At 36.5% G+C, this 18,570-nt stretch overlaps 1 protein-coding gene across 2 annotated transcripts in view; it reads right to left on the bottom strand.

The window, feature by feature from the left end:
- KIAA0319L (KIAA0319 like) overlaps window positions 1–18,570 on the bottom strand; it is a 104,210-nt gene that overhangs the window by 46,707 nt on the left and 38,933 nt on the right. For both annotated transcript variants that reach the window (XM_049618731.1, XM_049618730.1), the window contains exon 4: window positions 248–494. In XM_049618731.1, the coding sequence (XP_049474688.1) occupies window positions 248–494 (247 nt within the window). The remainder of the gene's footprint in view (window positions 1–247; window positions 495–18,570) is intronic.

The following is an 18,570-nucleotide window of genomic DNA, read 5'->3' as shown; positions in this document are numbered from 1 at the left end:
ACAGTGGAATCTGGCTCTGGGCAAAAGAGCCTCATAAATTCTCATAGGCTGGGGCCTGCTGAGAAAAAGGATGGAGAGCCCCAAGTCCTATGATTACAGATACAATGACAGGATTATTATTTTTTCCCCCTAATCCACAGCACTTAAAAGTCATGCCTCCCTCCTTTTCTTGCAGTAAAGGGGACACTGTGATCAAACGCTCTACTTTTCATATCTTATCTCCAAGGACAGAAGCAAAGGGCCTCACCTGGGTATGGTGCTGAGGTGCTCTGGAAAGAGGCCTGGGGGGTAGGGGTAGCATAACTGTAGGAGGGAGCCACTGGCAGAGGGGTAACAATCTGGATTCTCCCAGGGCTTTTTGTGTGCTGAGTGCTAGGCGTAGCACCAGGATCCTCTGATGTCTCAGGCTGGACTGACACATTCTTTGACCAACCAGGAGTCTCCGCAGTCAGGACTGTGGTTAAGGGACTGGAAATTACAACGGCCTTGTGGACCTAAAGAAATGCAAACATTCGCTTGAATAGGCAAAAGTTATACAGCCAGTTTTTAGGTTATGTCTCATAAAATAATTACATGTTAAATGTTTTTATGAAAAATGCAAAACTGTCAAAAAATATTAAAGAAACTAATCTCGCCACCCAAACTGGTGTTCAGATGTTGTTGTCAGTCTTCCCAGTCTTTTTTACTATGCAAAGAGGTTTGCTTAAAACAAAATAGTCATAACCATTCTATGCATACTCTTTTACCTTCTATTCTCAACATTTACATTAAATCTTTCTACAAATACTTCTTAAGCACTTATGGAACAGGGGCTGTGGATCCAAAATATAAATAAGACAGAATAGCTGTGCTCAACAAGTGCACGGTCTAGTGGGAGAGAACAAAAAACCTAACAAGCCAAAATGATAAACACACCTATAAAGGTTACACTGAGCCCAAAAAGCATGGTCTGAAGAGTACTTATCTCCTCTCTTGAAGAGGGAGCATGTGAAGGACAGTTTCAATAAATAAATAAAGGCTTTTTCTAGAGGACAGTCCTAAGCTGAGTTTAAAAAGGTAAACAGTTTTTTACTAGAAAAAAGCTGAGGGGAAAGAGAATATAGGTACAGGAAATGAGATTAGCATGGCTTGTGTCGGGAGCTGAGAGTCATAAGCAAAGTGAGAGGCAGGAAGTAATGGAGGATGAGCTGGAAAGACTGTCAAGAGCCAGACCAAAGAAGACACATGCTATTTTAAGGTGCCAGGTAGTGTTGAGCAATTACAGTGTTGTAGACAGGGAAGTGACAAGGTCAGGTTTTTGTCTTAAATGGATCATTCAGGTTGCTGCATCATGTAAGGGTTTGAAGAACTAAGACAACAGCAGAAATACCACTTAGGAAGGTACTGCATTCATCCAAATGAGAAATGATGAGCGGCCACACAAAACTGGTGGTATGGATTTTTTTTAATCAACTGAATTGAAGTGTATTTTACAGAAAGTAAACTGCATGCTTTTAAAGTGTATAGGACAAACATGAATAGACACTTCTCTAAAGAAGACATCCGGATGGCCAACAGGCACATGAAAAGATGCTCAACGTCGCTCCTTATCAGGGAAATACAAATCAAAACCACACTCAGATATCACCTCACGCCAGTCAGAGTGGCCAAAATGAACAAATCAGGAGACTATAGATGCTGGAGAGGATGTGGAGAAACGGGAACCCTCTTGCACTGTTGGTGGGAATGCAAATTGGTGCAGCCGCTCTGGAAAGCAGTGTGGAGGTTCCTCAGAAAATTAAAAATAGACCTACCCTATGACCCAGCAATAGCACTGCTAGGAATTTATCCAAGGGATACAGGAGTACTGATGCATAGGGGCACCTGTACCCCAATGTTTATAGCGGCACTCTCAACAATAGCCAAATTATGGAAAGAGCCTAAATGTCCATCAACTGATGAATGGATAAAGAAATTGTGGTTTATATACACAATGGAATACTACGTGGCAATGAGAAAAAATGAAATATGGCCTTTTGTAGCAACATGGATGGAACTGGAGAGTGTGATGCTAAGTGAAATAAGCCATACAGAGAAAGACAGATACCATATGGTTTCACTCTTATGTGGATCCTGAGAAACATAACAGAAACCCATGGGGGAGGGGAAGGAAAAAAAAAAAAAAAAAGAGGTTAGAGTGGGAGAGAGCCAAAGCATAAGAGACTGTTAAAAACTGAGAACAAATTGAGGGTTGATGGGGGGTGGGAGGGAGGGCAGGGTGGGTGATGGGTATTGAGGAGGGCACCTTTTGGGATGAGCACTGGGTGTTGTATGGAAACCAATTTGACAGTAAATTTCATATATTAAAAAATAAAAAATAAAAAAAAATAAAATAAAAATAAAATATTTAAAAAAAATAAAAAATAAAAAAATAAAGTGTATAGGACTATGAGTTTTGACAAGGGTATATACCCAGGTAACCACAATCAAGAGAGAAACCATTTCTGTCAGCCCCAGAAGTTGGCTCATTCCCTTTGCAGTAAATTCCTGCCTCCACCCTCAGGCTTACGCAACCACTGATTTGTTTTCTGTCTCCATTAGTTAGTTTGGGCTTTCTTATATTCCATATAAAATGAATCTATTTTTGGTCACGTACTATTTTTGTTTCTGGCCTCTTTCACTCAACATATTTAAAAAAATTTTTTTTAATGTTTTTATTTATTTTTGAAGGAGAGAGAGACAGAGCATGAGCAGGGGAGGAGCAGAGAGAGGGACACACAGAACCCGAAGCAGGCTCCAGGCTCCAAGCTGTCAGCACAGAGCCCGACGCGGAGCTCGAACCCACCAACTGCGAGATCATGACCTGAGCCGAAGTCGGACACTCAACTGACTGAGCCACCCAGGCGCCCCTCACTCAACATATTTTAAAGATTCATCCATGTTATTGTGTATATCAGTAATTCCTTCCTTTTTATTACTAATACACCATTCTAGAGATATACCAAAATTCATTTACCCATTTATCTATTGATAGAGATTGAAGCGGTTTTCAATTCTCAGCTCTTATAAATAAATCTGCTATAAATGTTTGAATACCAAAGTTTCTGTTCATCTATTGATAGAGATTGAAGCGGTTTTCAGTTCTCAGCTCTTATAAATAAATCTGCTATAAATGTTTGAATACCAAAGTTTCTGTTAACATGTGTTTTAGTTAATTTGGGGTAAATACTCAGAAGTCTTTATTGCGGGTTACATATAGGTGTATATTTAAGTTTATGAACTGTTATCTAAAGTGGCTACACCATTTTGCATTTCTACCAGCAATGTATGAGAGTTCCAGGTGCTCCACAACTTCACCACACTTGGTATTCTTGGTCTTTTTATTTTTCATCATTCTAGTAGTATCTCACTGTGATTTAATTTGCATTTTTTTGATGACTAATGAGGCTGAATATTTTTTTATGTGTTTACTGGCCAGTCATATGTTTTCTTTAGTGAAATTCAAATCTTTGTCCACTTTTTTTTTACTTTATTAAGACATAACTGACATACAATAAACTGAGCATATTTAAAGTGTACAATTTGACAAATTTTACTATATGCATACTTTGAAACCATCACCACAATCAAGATAATGAGCATATCCATCACTTCCAAAGATTCCTCATGCTCCTTTGCAATCCCTTGTCCCAACTCCCAGCCCCAAGCAACCACTGCTCTGCTTCTATCACTACAGATTAGTTTGCATCTTCTAGTATTTTATATAAACAGAATCACATTCTATGTACTCTTTTTGTCAGCTTCTTTCACCCAGCGAAATTATTTTGCTATCTGTCCACATTGCTGTCTATATCAGTACCTTTTCCTTTATGATTGCTGAGCAACACATATATTAATATACCACAATTTGTTTATTCATTCACCAATAGATGGACATATGAGCTGGTTCCAGTTTTTGCCTATTACAAATTGACTTGCTATAAATATTCCTTTATAAGTCTTTGTATGAACCATATATTCTTTCATTTCTCTTGTGTAAATATCTGCAAGTAGAATGCCTGGTCATAAGGGAGATATGCCTTTAACTTTAAAAAAACTACCAAACTATTTTCCAAAGTTGTATCATTATATAGTCCCACCACTGGTATGAGAATTCCAGTTGTTCTACAACCTTGACAGAAATTGTTTTTTTTGTCTTTTTAAGTCTTTTTAAGTTTAGACATTATGGAGGTGTGTAATGGCATCTTATTGTTGTTTTAATATGCATTTTCCTAATGATTAATAAGTATCTTTTCATGCACTTATTGGACATTTTTGTCCCAACACTGTATTGGATTGTATAAATTCTTTGATGGACTATCTGTTCAAATCCTTTGCTTTATTATTAGTTTTCTGATTAAGTTCAACAGCTCTTTATGTATTCTAGAATAAGAGCTTTGTTGGGTATTTAATTTGCAAATATGGTTTCCCAGTCTGTAGCTTGCCTTTTCATTTTTGTTACTGGTGTCTTTTAAATAGCAAAAGTCTATAATTTTTTATTCTAATTTATCATTTTTTTTTCTTTTATGGTTCATGCTTTTAGTGATATGAGTTTATTTATTTATTTAATGACAAGATCACAAAAGGGTTCTCCTGTGTTTTCTTCTATAAGTTTTATAATTTGAGCTCTTACATTTAGGTCTATGATCCATATGAGATAATTTTTCTGTACAGTAGGAGGTAAGGGTCAATGTTCATGTTTTTTCATATCACTATCCAATTGTTCCAGCATCTATTTATTGAAAAGATTATCCTCTCCCCATGGACTTGCCTTGGCACATCAACTAACCATATTTGCGTGGGTCTATTTCTAGATGTTATTCTGTTTCACTAATTTAGTCTATCTTTACACTAATACTACTGCTTTGATGACTGCAGCTTTACAGTAAGTCTTAAAGCTACAGAGTTTAAATCTTCCAACTCTGTTGTTTATTTTCAAGGTCGTTTTGACATTCTAAGTCCCAGTCCATGAACATGATTGTACCAGTTTTCTAGGGCTGCCATAACAAATTACCACAAACTTAGTGGCCTAAAACAACAGAAACTTATTCTCTCACAGTTCTAGAAGCCAAAAGTTTGAAATCAAGACATTTGCAGGGCCACAATCCTACTGAAGGCCTTTGGGGAGACCTTCTTTGCCTCTTCCAACTCCCAGAGGCTCTTAGCATTTCTTGGCTTGTGGCAACATAACTTCAATCGCTATCTTCATCTTCATATGACTGTCTTCCTTGTGTCTCTCTGGGTCCAAATCTACCTTTGCTTCCTCATGAAAAGACACCAGGCATTGGATTTAGAGTCTACCCTAAATAAATAAAGAATGATTTTAACTTAAGATCCTTAACTAACTACATCTACAAATATCCTATTCCCAAATAAGGGCAAATACTGAGGTCCCAGGAGGACATTATTTTGAAGGGAACACTCTTACAATGCGGTATTATTTCTCCACTTATTTAGTTCTTCACTTTCAGTGATGTCTTACAGTTTTTGGTATGTAGCTCTTGCACATATTTTGTTAAATCCATCCTTAAGTATTTTATGTTTTTGTATGCCATACATTTTTTATTTTTATTTTTCTTAATGTTTATTTATTTAGAGAGAGACAGAGCACGCACGCAAGTGGAAGAGGGGCAGAGAGAGAAGAAGAGAATCCCAAGCAGGCTCCACACTGGCAGCCCAGAGCCCAACACGAGGCTCTATCTCACGAACCGTGAGATCATGGCCTGAGATGAAATCAAGAGTCAGATGCTTAACCAACCAAGCCATCCAGGCACCCTGGATGCTATACATTTTTAAAAACTTCAATTTCCAAGTATTCATCACTAATATATAAACACAATTGATTTTTGTATACTGGTCTTACATCCTGAAGCCGTTCTAAATTCCCTTAAATAGTTCCAGTAGTTTTTGTGTAGATTCCTTGGAATTTGGGGGGTACATGATTCTATCATCTGTGAATAAAGGCAGTTTTCCTTCTTTATCTCCAATCTGTATTCCTTTAATTTCTTTTTCTTGCATTATTACATTAGCTAGGACCTCCAGTACAATGCTGAGTAAAAGTGGCTAGAGCCACTATTTGCTGGGCAATGTTCATCTTGTTTTCCTTTGTATCTTTGAACACGGGTTCAACTTTTTAAGCATGTTTTTAACAGCACTGAAGTCTTGCTAAATCTGACAGCTGAGTCCTCTCACAATTCACTTCTACTGATTACTTTTCTTTCCCTAAATGTGGGTCATACTTTCCTGATTCTTTTTTTACATGTCTCATAACACCTGGTTGGAAACTGGAAATTTTAGATCATATACTGCAGCAATTCGGGATTCTATTTTATTTTTCTGATGGGCTGTTGATTATTTTTAGTAACTTCTGTGTGCTTAAACTGAAGGATCAGACTCCCTCCACAGAATGTTGCAAGTGATACCTTTGCTCAGTTTTGTTTTGCTTTTTGTTCTTATTTTTATTTTAGCCTGGCTTCCTAGGTGTCGCTCCTGTATCTGCACAGTTTAGCAGTCAGTCAATGATTTGGGCAGAGGTTACTCAAACACATTTAGCCCATAAACCTTCACCCTCTGCCAATCCATCTGTGTGTTCCTTGGGGAATGCACTGAAAGTTGCAGCCAATTCTCAAGTCTTTGGGTTTCTCAGTTGACCAGGGATATGTGGAGAGCTTATCTTAGCCCTTCTATGGCTCTCTTATTTTTAAGATCTTCCCATTAAGTTTCTGGCAGGCCCACCACTCATCCCAGCAGGCACTGCAATCTCAGGCTAGCAAAGCTGTGGATTCTCTCCATTCATTCCCAGCTAAGTTTGCCACGTTCAGTTGTCAAAGCTGAGTTTTCACCCTTTGCCCCAAGCCATGTCGAACCTCTAGAAAAGTGGCTAGTTTTCATGTCCAACCACACACGTAAAACTACATTTCTTGTCACCTGAGCTGGAGTGATGGAGGTAGACACTGATGGGGGAAGCCCCAGGAAGAAGACTACAGACACCCACTGTACTTGCTCAAAGCATTACCGGCTGAAATGCTTCTCAATTTGCTTCTGCCTCTATTATATTTTTAGTAGCCTGAAATATTTTTGACAATTCTGTTCAGTTTTATACGTATTTTTTCAATGAGAAAATTAGGGACCCTCTCATGATGCCATAAGTGGAAGTTCTCTAATCTCTATTTTCCCATTTTTAAAATCATTTACATTTCTTTTGAAATTCTTTAACTGTTCACTCACTAAAACCATTTTCCTTCAACTTCCTTTAGTTTTCTGAACATACTTTGAAGTCTTTGACTACTAACTCCAATATCTGAATCAAACTGGAGTCTGTTTCCATTGACTGCTTCTACCTCCTGAGTGTGGGTCACTTTCTCCTGTGTCTTTGCATGTCTAACAGTTTCTGTTTGAATACTGGATATCTAATAAATGCAGTGACTCTGGATTCTACTGTATTTTCATTGGGATTATTTACAGTATTTTTTTTTCTAGTAGGCAAGTAACTTATCTGGAATTAGAACTGTAGACTTTGCTTCCTCTGCAATATGCAGCAACTGATATCTTTGTGTAATTCCCGCAGCTGCTTTTTCAGCCTGGTCCCCTGCAGGTGTTCTCATTTAATCTGGTGATAAACAAAATAATTTTGCCATAGATTGTACCCAGAATTGGGGCTTACTCTGTGCTTTCTTAACTTCATGAGATTATTCCGTAAATTTTTTCAGCCTTAGACTCCGTACTTGGACTCCCTAAGTCAGTAAGATTTCAGATTTCTGCCACCTGACCTATATATCGTTGAGGAATGCACTCAGTTAAACTCACAGAACTCACTTTGCATTACATTCTGTCTTTCAAAGACACAACTCTGCCTCTCTGATCTCTGTCTGCTTTATTACCATGCCCTCTGGAATCTTTGTATGTAGGTGTAGTTTAGAGGTTCAGCCAGGGATTTTAGTAGAGTTTATTGTCAGGTTATGGATTTCACCATCTTCTGTGCTTTTCTTATTTTCCCCATAAATTTTCAGGGAATTTTTCTATCCTGAAATCTGTTCTTTGCCACCATAAGGAAATAAAACTAAAGTTTTCCACTGCCACTCTCCTCTGCTGTGGGGGTTAGCTAATGCTTTCAGGCAAAAATTTTAAAAAGCTGCAAACTCACAATTCTTATCACTTCCAGTTGCTGTTTTTTCAAGAATAAGCTCTCCTTTAGCTTCTGTCTGCTTTGGGATCCTTTCCAATTTCCTTAAATACATTTTTTTTAATGTATTTTATAATTATTATCTGTGGGAGGATTCAGGAGACCACTTTACACTGCCACCATTACTGGAAATTCCTCCTGTGGGATGAATTTTAAAATATTAAGAATCTAATACTTGTGAAGTTGAAATGCATCAGGGGCTTGGGGGAAAGAATCTAAGATGAATCCCATGTTTCTAGCTTGAGTGGAGGGACTAACTATAGTGGTATCAAAAACTAAGATAGACTACAAAGGAGCAACTTTAAGAAAATAACAGGCAAATTATGTTTTAGACATACTAAACCTGAGGTACAGCTGGGAAATTCAAAGCGGCCCAGAGTTGGAATCAAGATCCCAAAGATAGCAACTGAAGCCATGGGAATACATAAGCTTGCCCAAGAAGAGCAAGTAAGGAAAGGAAACGAGGCTTAAAAATAGAATATTTGGGAATAACAATGCTCCTGTAATGAGGAAAAATATCAATTAATTAAAACTGACCCAGAAATAACAGAACAGAACTGGTAGACAAAGGTATTAAAATAATAATTATTATATTCCATATATTCAAGAAGTTATAGGAAAAAGTGCATGACTTCATATATTAAGTAGCGACATGGAAGATTTTTTTTTTTAGTTTTTTTAATGTTTATTTATTTTAGAGACAGAGAGAAAGAGAGTGAGTAGGGGAGAGGCACAAGAAGAGGGGGACAGAGGATTCAAAGCAGGCTCTGTGCTGTCAGCAGAGAGCCCGATGTGGGGCTCAAACTCACAAACTATGAGATCATGACCTGAGCCAGAGTCAGATGCTTAACCAACTAAGCCACCCAGGAGCCCCAGTAAGATATATTTTTTAAAAGATCCAAATCAAGCTCCTAGAGATGAAGATTATAATGTGTAAGACGAAAAATACACTGTGGAGAATTTTGTGTTTGTGTGAGCCACTGCTGTGATTAAGGTATTGTTATCCTGGCTTATGTACAGACACATACATAAAATACATTGCAAAGATTAAATGGCACAGTAGACAATGCAGAAGAAAAGATAAGTAAACTTAAAGACATACTAACAGAAATGATTTGAAATGAAACATGCAGAGAAAAGACTGAAAAGAAATGAACAAAAGAAAAGAAATGAACAAGTAGCAGCCAACTTGTAAAACAAATTCAAGTGACCAAAAACACTTTGGAGTTCTCAAAGGAAGGGGGGACAGTAAAATATTTGAAAAAATAATAGTCAATAATGTCCAAATCTGATGAAAACTATAAACCCATATGTGAATATAAATTTGAGTTTATGCTCCAAGGATAAGAAACAGAAAGAAAACGACACCAAGGAATAACAATGGAATTACTTAAAACAGTGATAAAATCTTAAAAGCAGCCAGAGAAAAGACACGTTATGTATAAAGGAAAAAAATACATAAAAATTATAGCTGACTTTTCAATGAAATAACACAAGCTAGAAGATATTGCCACAGTATCTTTAAAGTACCGTAAGCAGGGCACCTGGGTGGCTCGGTCGGTTAGGTGTTCAACTCTCAATTTTGTCTCAGGTCATGATCTCATGGTTCGCAGGATCAAGCTCCATGTCGGGCTCTGCGCTGACATGGCAGAGCCTGCTTAGGGTTCTCTCTCTCTCTCTGGCCCTGCCCTGCTCTTTCTCTCTCAAAATAAATAAACATTTTTTTTTTAAAAAAGGTATTATAGGGTACCTGGGTGGCTTAGTCAGTTAAGCATCCAATTTTGCCTCAGGTCATGATCTCATGGTTCGTGAGTTCAAGCCCCGCATCAGGCTCTGTGCTGACAGCTCCAGCCGTGCCAGAGCCTGCTTCAGATTCTGTGTCTCCCTCTCTCTCTGTCCCACCCCTGCTGACACTCTGTCTCTGTCTCTCTCAAAAATAAAAATAAACATTAAAAAAAAATTTTTTTAATAAAAAAGGTACTATAAGCAAAAAAACAAAAACAAAACATCCCTGCCAACTTAGATTTACTTAAACAGCAAAGGTATTTTTCAAAGATGAAGGTGAAATAAAGACTTTTCAGATATACAAAAGCTGAAAGAATTCATCACTACAAACCTACACCACAAGAGATGATAAAGAAAATCCTTCAAGGGGCGCCTGGGTGGCGCAGTCGGTTAAGCGTCCGACTTCAGCCAGGTCACGATCTCGCGGTCTGTGAGTTCGAGCCCCGCGTCAGGCTCTGGGCTGATGGCTCGGAGCCTGGAGCCTGTTTCCGATTCTGTGTCTCCCTCTCTCTCTGCCCCTCCCCCGTTCATGCTCTGTCTCTCTCTGTCCCAAAAATAAATAAAAAACGTTGAAAAAAAAATTTAAAAAAAAAAAAAAAGAAAATCCTTCAAGACAAAGAAAGATGATACCAAATGGAAACCTAGATCTACGTAAAATAATGAAGAGCACTGAAAATAGTAACTAATTGGTTATATATTTCTTCTTGTTATTCAAATCTCTTTAAAAGGTAACTGGCTGTTTAAAACAAAAATAGTAGTAATAGATGTTATGGTTTATAACATGTGGAAGTAAAATGTATGACAACAATAGAGCAAAGGATGGAAACACAAAATAGAAGTGTCGTAAGGCCCTTACACTATATATGAACTAGTAAAGTATCATTTGAATGTAGTTCTTGATAAGCTAATGATATGAACTATAAACTCTATAGCAACCAGTAAAACTACATAACTATTATAACTATTAATCTTTTTATTGCTGCTGTAAAAAATTATATTAGCAGCCTAAACCATAAAAATTTATTATCTTACAGTTCTGCAGGATAATAATCCAGCACAGATCTCAGTGGGGTAAGATTAAGGTGTTCACAGGGCTTTATTCCTTTTTGGAGGCTTTAGGAGAGAATCTGTTTCCTTGCTTTTCCCATTTTCTAGAAGCCATCTACTTTCTTTAGCTCATGGTCCCCTCTCTCCATTTTCAAAGCAAGCAATGTTACATCTCTCTATGTCTTTCTTCTATAGTTATATTATCCTCTTCCACTTTTAAGGACTCTTGTGTATAAATTGGGCCTACCAAAAAATGCAAGATAATCTCCCTATTTTAAGGTCAGCTGTTTAATAACATTAATTCCATCTGCAACCCTACTTCCTCTTTGCTATGTAACATAACATAGTCACAGGTTCCTGAGAGTTGGACATTGGCCTCCTGTTCTGCCTATCACCACTAATAAATCAAGAAAAGTAGGTAAAATGGAATAAAAAATAGTTAATTCAAGGGAGAGCATAAAAATAGGGATAAAATGAACAAAAAACACGTGGGACAAACACTAAATAAATACTAGGTGGTAGATTTGACTCCAATCACATCAGTAGTCACATTAAATAGTCTACATATCTCAGTTAATCACCAGAGATTCTCAGACTGGAAAAAAAGCAATATCCAGCTATATGTAGCCTATAAAAAATACATTTTAAATATAAAAACACAAGTAAGTTAAAGGTAAAAACATGGAAAAAGATACATTATGCTAATACTAACCAAAAGAAAACCTGACTGGATAAATCAATATCAGACAAAACAGATTTCAGAGCAAAGAATATTATCAAAGATAAAGAAGATAATTCTATAATGATAAAAGGGCCAATTCACCAAGAGTATGTAACAATCCTAAACATTTACACAGCTAATAAAATTTTCAAAGTACATGAAGCAAAAGCTAATCTAACAGTGAGGAGAAACAGATATATCCACAAATATAGTGTGATATTTCATCACCTTTCTAAATAACTGATAGAAACTAACAGAAAATAAGTAAGGATATAGAAGATCTGAACAACAGTAACCAATTTGACCTATTTGACATTTATAGAACACTCACCCAACAATAATAGTAGGATACATATTCTTTTCAAATGCACAATGAACATTTACCAAGACAGACCATTTTCTGAACCATAAAACAGGTCTCAATGCATTTAAAAGGATTTAAGTCATACAACATTCACAGACAGCAATGCATTAAAATTACATTAAATTACCAATCAATAAGACAACAATATCTGGAAGACCCTCCCCCCCAATATTTGGATACCACATTACATACTTCTAAATAACCCAAGGGTCAAAGAAATAGTCAAAAAGGAAATTTAAAAGTATTCTGAACTGAATGAAACTGTAAAAACAAAATATCAAAATTTGTAGGATTCAGCTAAAGCAGTACTTAGAGGGAAATTTATAGCACTAAAAATGCCTATGTTAGAAAAAAATCTGAATTAACGATTGAGATTATATCTTAAGAAACTAGAAAAAGAGCAAATGAGGGGCGCCTGGGTGGCTCAGTCGGTTAAGCGGCCGACTTTGGCTCAGGTAATGATCTCGCAGTCCATGAATTCGAGCCCCGCGTCGGGCTCTGTGCTGACTGCTCAGAGCCTGGAGCCTGTTTCAGATTCTGTGTCTCCCTCTCTCTCTGACCCTCCCCCGTTCATGCTCACTCTCTCTCTGTCTCAAAAATAAATAAACGTTAAAAAAAAAAATTAAAAAAAAAAAAGAAAAAGAGCAAATGAAATCCAAATTATGAAGAAAAAATGAAATAATACATTAGAGCAGAAATCAATAAAATAGAAAGCAATAGAGAAAAATGAATAAAACCAAAGATTCAATAAGAAAATCTAGTCAGTCTGATGTGGGGAGAGGGGGGGAGAAAGGGGAAGGGAACACAAAATTACCAATATATTCACTACAGGTTCTACAGGTATTAGAAGGGCAATAAGGGAATATTATGAGCAACTTTATGCCAATAAGTTTGACTATTGGGACAAAATGCACAAATTACCTGAAAGACACAATCTGCCCAAGTTCACTCATGAAGAACTATTATAGATAACCTAAATTGCTATGTATCTATTATATAGATGAATTTATAGTTTAAGATTTTCCTGCAAAGAACTCCAGGTCAAGATAGCTTCACTGGGGAATTATACTGAACATTTAAGGAATAAATAGTACCGATTCTACACAAACTTTTCCAAGAAACGAAAAGAGTTAAAACTTTCAGCTCATTTTATAAGGCCAGTATTTCTTTGATGTTAAAAATCACAGGCTAATATCCCCCGTGAATACAAATTCAAAATTCATAACGAAATTTTAGTAAATCAAATATAACAATATACAGAAAGGATAATATATTATGACTAAGTAGGTTTTATCTCAGCAACACAGGGTAATTTAATACTCAAAATCAATCAAGGTATTCACCATGTTAACACACTGAAAACAAAAACCCATATGATCATATCAATACATGTAAAAAAATAAGCATTTGGCAAAACCCAGCATTTATTCCTGATACAAATTCACATCAACACTTTCACCACTTTTATTCAACATTGTAGTAAAGGTTCTAGGCAGTGCAATAAGGCAAGAAAAAGAAGTAACAGGCATACACATCAGAAAAGAAGTAAAATGGTCTTTATTCACAGACAACATGATTATAAATAGAGAAAATCCAATGGAATCTACAAAAAAGTTACTGGTATGATTAAGTGAGCTTAGCAAGGTTTCAGGATACAAGATCAATCTACAAAAAGTAATTATATTTCTACACACTAGCAACAAACAGAAACTGAATTTTTTTTATAGTTTCTTTCAGGGAGCATTTTAGAAACTGAATTTTTTTAAATGCCAATTGTAATAGCACCAAAAGTATAAAATACTTAGAAATAAGTGACAAAATATGTGCAAGATCTGTACCCTGAAAACAACACATTGCTGAGAGAAATTAACGATGATGTAAATAAAAAGAAAGATACACTGTGTTCATGGATCACTAGATTACTATTATTATTAGGCTATCAATTCTCTCCAAATTGATCTATAGCCCCAACATAGTCCCAATAAAAATACCAGAAGGCTTTTTAAAAATAAATTGACAAGATGATTTTTTTGACAAAATGATTCTAAAATTTATATGGAAACATAATGGACCTAGAATAGCCAAAAATTTCTTTCCTAAATTTTTTATATGTTTATTTATTTTTGAGGGAGAGAGAGAGAAAGAGAGCATGTGAGTGGGGGAGGAGCAGAGAGAGGGAGACAGAAAATCCAAAGCAGGCTCCATGCCATCAGCTTAGCCCAACGTGGGGCTCAAACCCATGAACCCTGAAATCATGACCTGAGCCAAAGTCCGACGCTCAACCGAGCCACCCAGGCTTCCCCTAGCCAAAAAATTTCTGATAACAAAGAACAGAGCTGTAAGATTTACATAATCTGAATAAAAGACTTACTACAAAGCTATCATTATCAAGACAGTGTGGTGTTGAAGTGCCTGGCTGGTTCAGTCGGTAGAGCAGGCGACTCTTGATCTCAGGGTCATGAATTCAAGCCCCACATTGGGGAAAGAACTTACTTAAAAAAAAGACAGGGTGGTGTTGATATAGACAATGTACCAATATAAACAAATAAAATGATGGAACCAAAAAGAGTCCAGAAATAGATTCATAAGTATATAGTTAACTAATTTTCAATAAAGTGAAAAGCAATTCAATGGAGAAAGGATGCAAAAAATATGGTGCTACCACAACGGATATTCATATGCCAAAAAACAAAACAGAACAAAACCCTTCCATCCACAGCTCCTACCATGCACAAAAACATTCTAGACCTGAACTTAAAAACTTAAAACTATAAAACTTTCTGAAGTTAGGAGAAAATCTTTCTAAAACACAATACCAAAAACATGATCCATAAATTTAAAAAACTGATAAACTAGACATCATCAAAATTAATATCTGCTCTTCAAAAAACACTGCTAAGAGAATGAAAATACAAGCCACAGATTGAGAGAATATTTACAAATCAAATTTCTAATAAACGACATGTATGCAGAATATGTATGTAAGAGGACAACCCAATTTTTAAAATGGGGAAAACTATAAACACTTTACCAAAAAATATATAAATGGCAAATAAGTACATGAAAAGATGTTCAACATCATCAGTCATGAAGAAAATGCAAAGAAAAACCACAATGAGATACTATTAACACACCTATTACAATGTCTAAAACCATACAAAGTTTAGTGAGAAGGTGGAACACCTAGAACTTTCATACATTACAAATGGGAATGTAAAATGGTACAACTGCTTGGAAAAAGTTTGGCGGTTTCTTATAATATTAAATATATACCTACGATATGATGCAGCTATTCCACTCCCAGGTATTTATCCAAGAGAAATTAAAGTATATCCCCATACAAAGACTTTTACACAAATTTCCTAACAGCCTTATCTGCACCCAAAAATCTAGAAACAATTCAAATGTCCATCAACAGGTGAACAGATAAACAAATGATGTATCCATACAGTGGAACACTATTTAGCAATTAAAGGGAACCAACTACACACTATGTAGGATGTGACACATACTACAACAAGGATGAACATCAAAACATGATGCTAAGTGAAAGAAGCCAGACTCAAAAGACTACATATTGCATGGCTCATTTATATGAAAAGTCCAGACAAGGCAAATTTATAGTGATTAGTGGATGCCTGGGGCTGAGAGTGGGAGTGGGGATGGCACAAGGGAAGTTTTTGGGGTGACAGAAATGTTAAACTGGATGGTGGTGATAATGCACAAGTCTATGCTTAATAAAATCACAAAACTGTATGCTTACAAGGAGTGAGTTTTATGGCATCCTCAATAAAGTCGTTAAAAAGCGTACATAATGTATGATTCCATTTATATAAAAATTCTGGAAAATCTATAATAACCTAAAGCAGATCAGTGATTGCCCTGGGGTAAGGGAGGGAGAAGGAAGGACAGATTATAAAGGGACAGGAGGAAATTTGGGGCGTAATGGATATGTTCATTACCTTTTTTGTGGGGATGGTTTTATAGGTATATTTTTGTTAAAACAAATTATACACTTTAAACATGTACATACAGTTTATGTCAATTACACTTCAAGGAGGCTGTTTTTTAAAAGTATGGTATTCACATGGAACAAAAACAGACACTCAGATCAATGGAACATAACAGAAATGGACTCACAAATGTATGGGCAACTAATCTTTGACAAAGCAGGAAAGAAGAGCCAATGGAATAAAGACAGTCTCTTCAGCAAGCGGGGCTGGGAAAACTGGACAGCGGCATGCAGAAAAATGAACCTGGACCACTTTCTTACACCATACACAAAAATAAACTCAAAATGGATGAAAGACCTAAATGTAAGACAGGAAGCCATCAAAATCCTCGAGGAGAAAGCAGGCAAAAACCTCTTTGCCCTTGGCCGCAGCAACTTCTTACTCAACATGTCTCCGGAGGCAAGGGAAACAAAAGCAAAAATGAACTATTGGGACCTACCTCATCAAAATAAAAAGCTTCTGCACAGCAAAGGAAACAATCAGCAAAGCTAAAAGGCAACCAACAGAATGGGAGAAGATATTTGCAAACGACATATCAGATAAAGGGTTAGTATCCAAAATCTATAAAGAACTTATCAAGCTCAAGACCCAAAAAACAAATAATCCAGTGAAGAAATGGGCAAAGACATGAATAGACACTTCTCCAAAGAAGACATCCAGATGGCCAACCGACACATGAAAAAATGCTCAACATCACTCATCATCAGGGAAATACAAATCAAAACCACAATGAGATACCACCTCACACCTGTCAGAACGGCTAACATTAACAACTCAGGCAACGACAGATGTTGGTGAGGATGTGGAGAAAGGGGAACTCTTTTGCACTTCTGGTGGGAATGCAAACTGGTGCAGCCACTCTGGAAAACAGTATGGAGGTTCCTCAAAAAATTAAAAATAGAACTATCCTATGACACAGCAATTGCACTACTAGGTATTTATCCTAAGGACACAGGAGTGCTGTTTCGAAGGGGCACGTGCACCCCAATGTTTATAGCAGCACTATAGATAATAGCCAAAGTATGAAAAGAGCCCAAATGTCCATCGATGGATGAATGGATAAGGAAAATGTGGTATATATATACAATGGAGTATTACTCAGCAATCAAAAACAGTGAAATCTTGCCATTTGCAACTACATGGATGGAACTAGAGGGTATTAGGCTAAGTGAAATTAATCAGAGAAAGACAAATATCATGACTTCACTCATATGAGGACTTTAAGATACAGAACAGATGAATATAAGGGAAGGGAAGCAAAAATAATATAAAACCAGGGAGGGGGACAAAACATAAGAGATTTTTAAATATGGAGAACAAACAGAGGGTTACTGGAGGGATTGTGGGATGGGGATGGGCTAAATGGGTAAGGGGCAGTAAGGAATCTACTCCTGAAATCACTGTTGCACAATATGCTAATTTGGATGTAAATTAAAAAAATAAAATTAAAAAAATATATAAAAAAATAAAAAGTTAAAATAAATAAAAATTCCTTAAACTATAAAAAAAAAAAAAAGTATGGTATCCACAGAAGAGCAAGCATTCTGTGTGGCTGAAGTGGAAAGCAGAGGAAGTTCAGAAGAGCCATTCGTATAACCAAAAAATATATATATATATATTTTAATTTTTTTAATGTTTTTATTTATTTTTGAGACAGAGAGAGACAGAGCATGAGCAGGGGAGGGGCAGAGAGAAAGGGAGACACAGAATCTGAGGCAGGCTCCAGGCTCTGAGCTGTCAGCACAGAGCCCGACACGGGGCTCGAACTCACAAACTGAGATCATGACCTGAGTCGAAGTCAGACACTTAACCAACTGAGCCACCCAGGCACCCCTAATCAAAAATATATTTTTAATGGCTGCACAACTTCAACTTTCCCCTTATTAGACAGACTGCTTCCATTTTTTAATTAAATAAATAGCATCTTATCATTGTGTGTGAAGCTCTTTCTTTATTTAGGAATTGCTGCTTTAGAACAGATTCCCAGAAATAGAAGAGTGTACATCCTTTTAAACAAGGCAGGCAGATTTTTATTTTTAAAGAATTTGTTTATTATTTATTATTATTATATTTTTAAAAAGCAGGAAGAGGAGATATGAAGCAAATCATTTTACTTCAGAAACTATGAAGTAATACTAAAAATTTGTAGAGGATGATATAGGGTTGAGATTTGGGTGAAATTTCCTTAGGCAATTTTTTTCTGGCACTTGACAGAAATCATAAAAACCAACCTAATTCTGAACTAACCGTAAGTCATATAATCATGCCCCAGGTGCATACACCTATTTCATCTTCAAAGAAGCTTTATTCAGAATGATGAGAGGCTTCTATTCACATTCTCTTTCGCCATTTCTCTCTCACTCCTTCTCCCACTTCTTCCTTCTGCTTTCTCCCCAGGCCTAGTTGGGACTGCCTTCCCCTCATCAAACAAGCCAGCCCA

The sequence above is a fragment of the Panthera uncia genome (genome assembly GCF_023721935.1).
Source record: "Panthera uncia isolate 11264 chromosome C1 unlocalized genomic scaffold, Puncia_PCG_1.0 HiC_scaffold_4, whole genome shotgun sequence".
NCBI lineage: Eukaryota > Metazoa > Chordata > Mammalia > Carnivora > Felidae > Panthera > Panthera uncia.
This window is presented reverse-complemented; position numbering and strand designations above follow the sequence as displayed.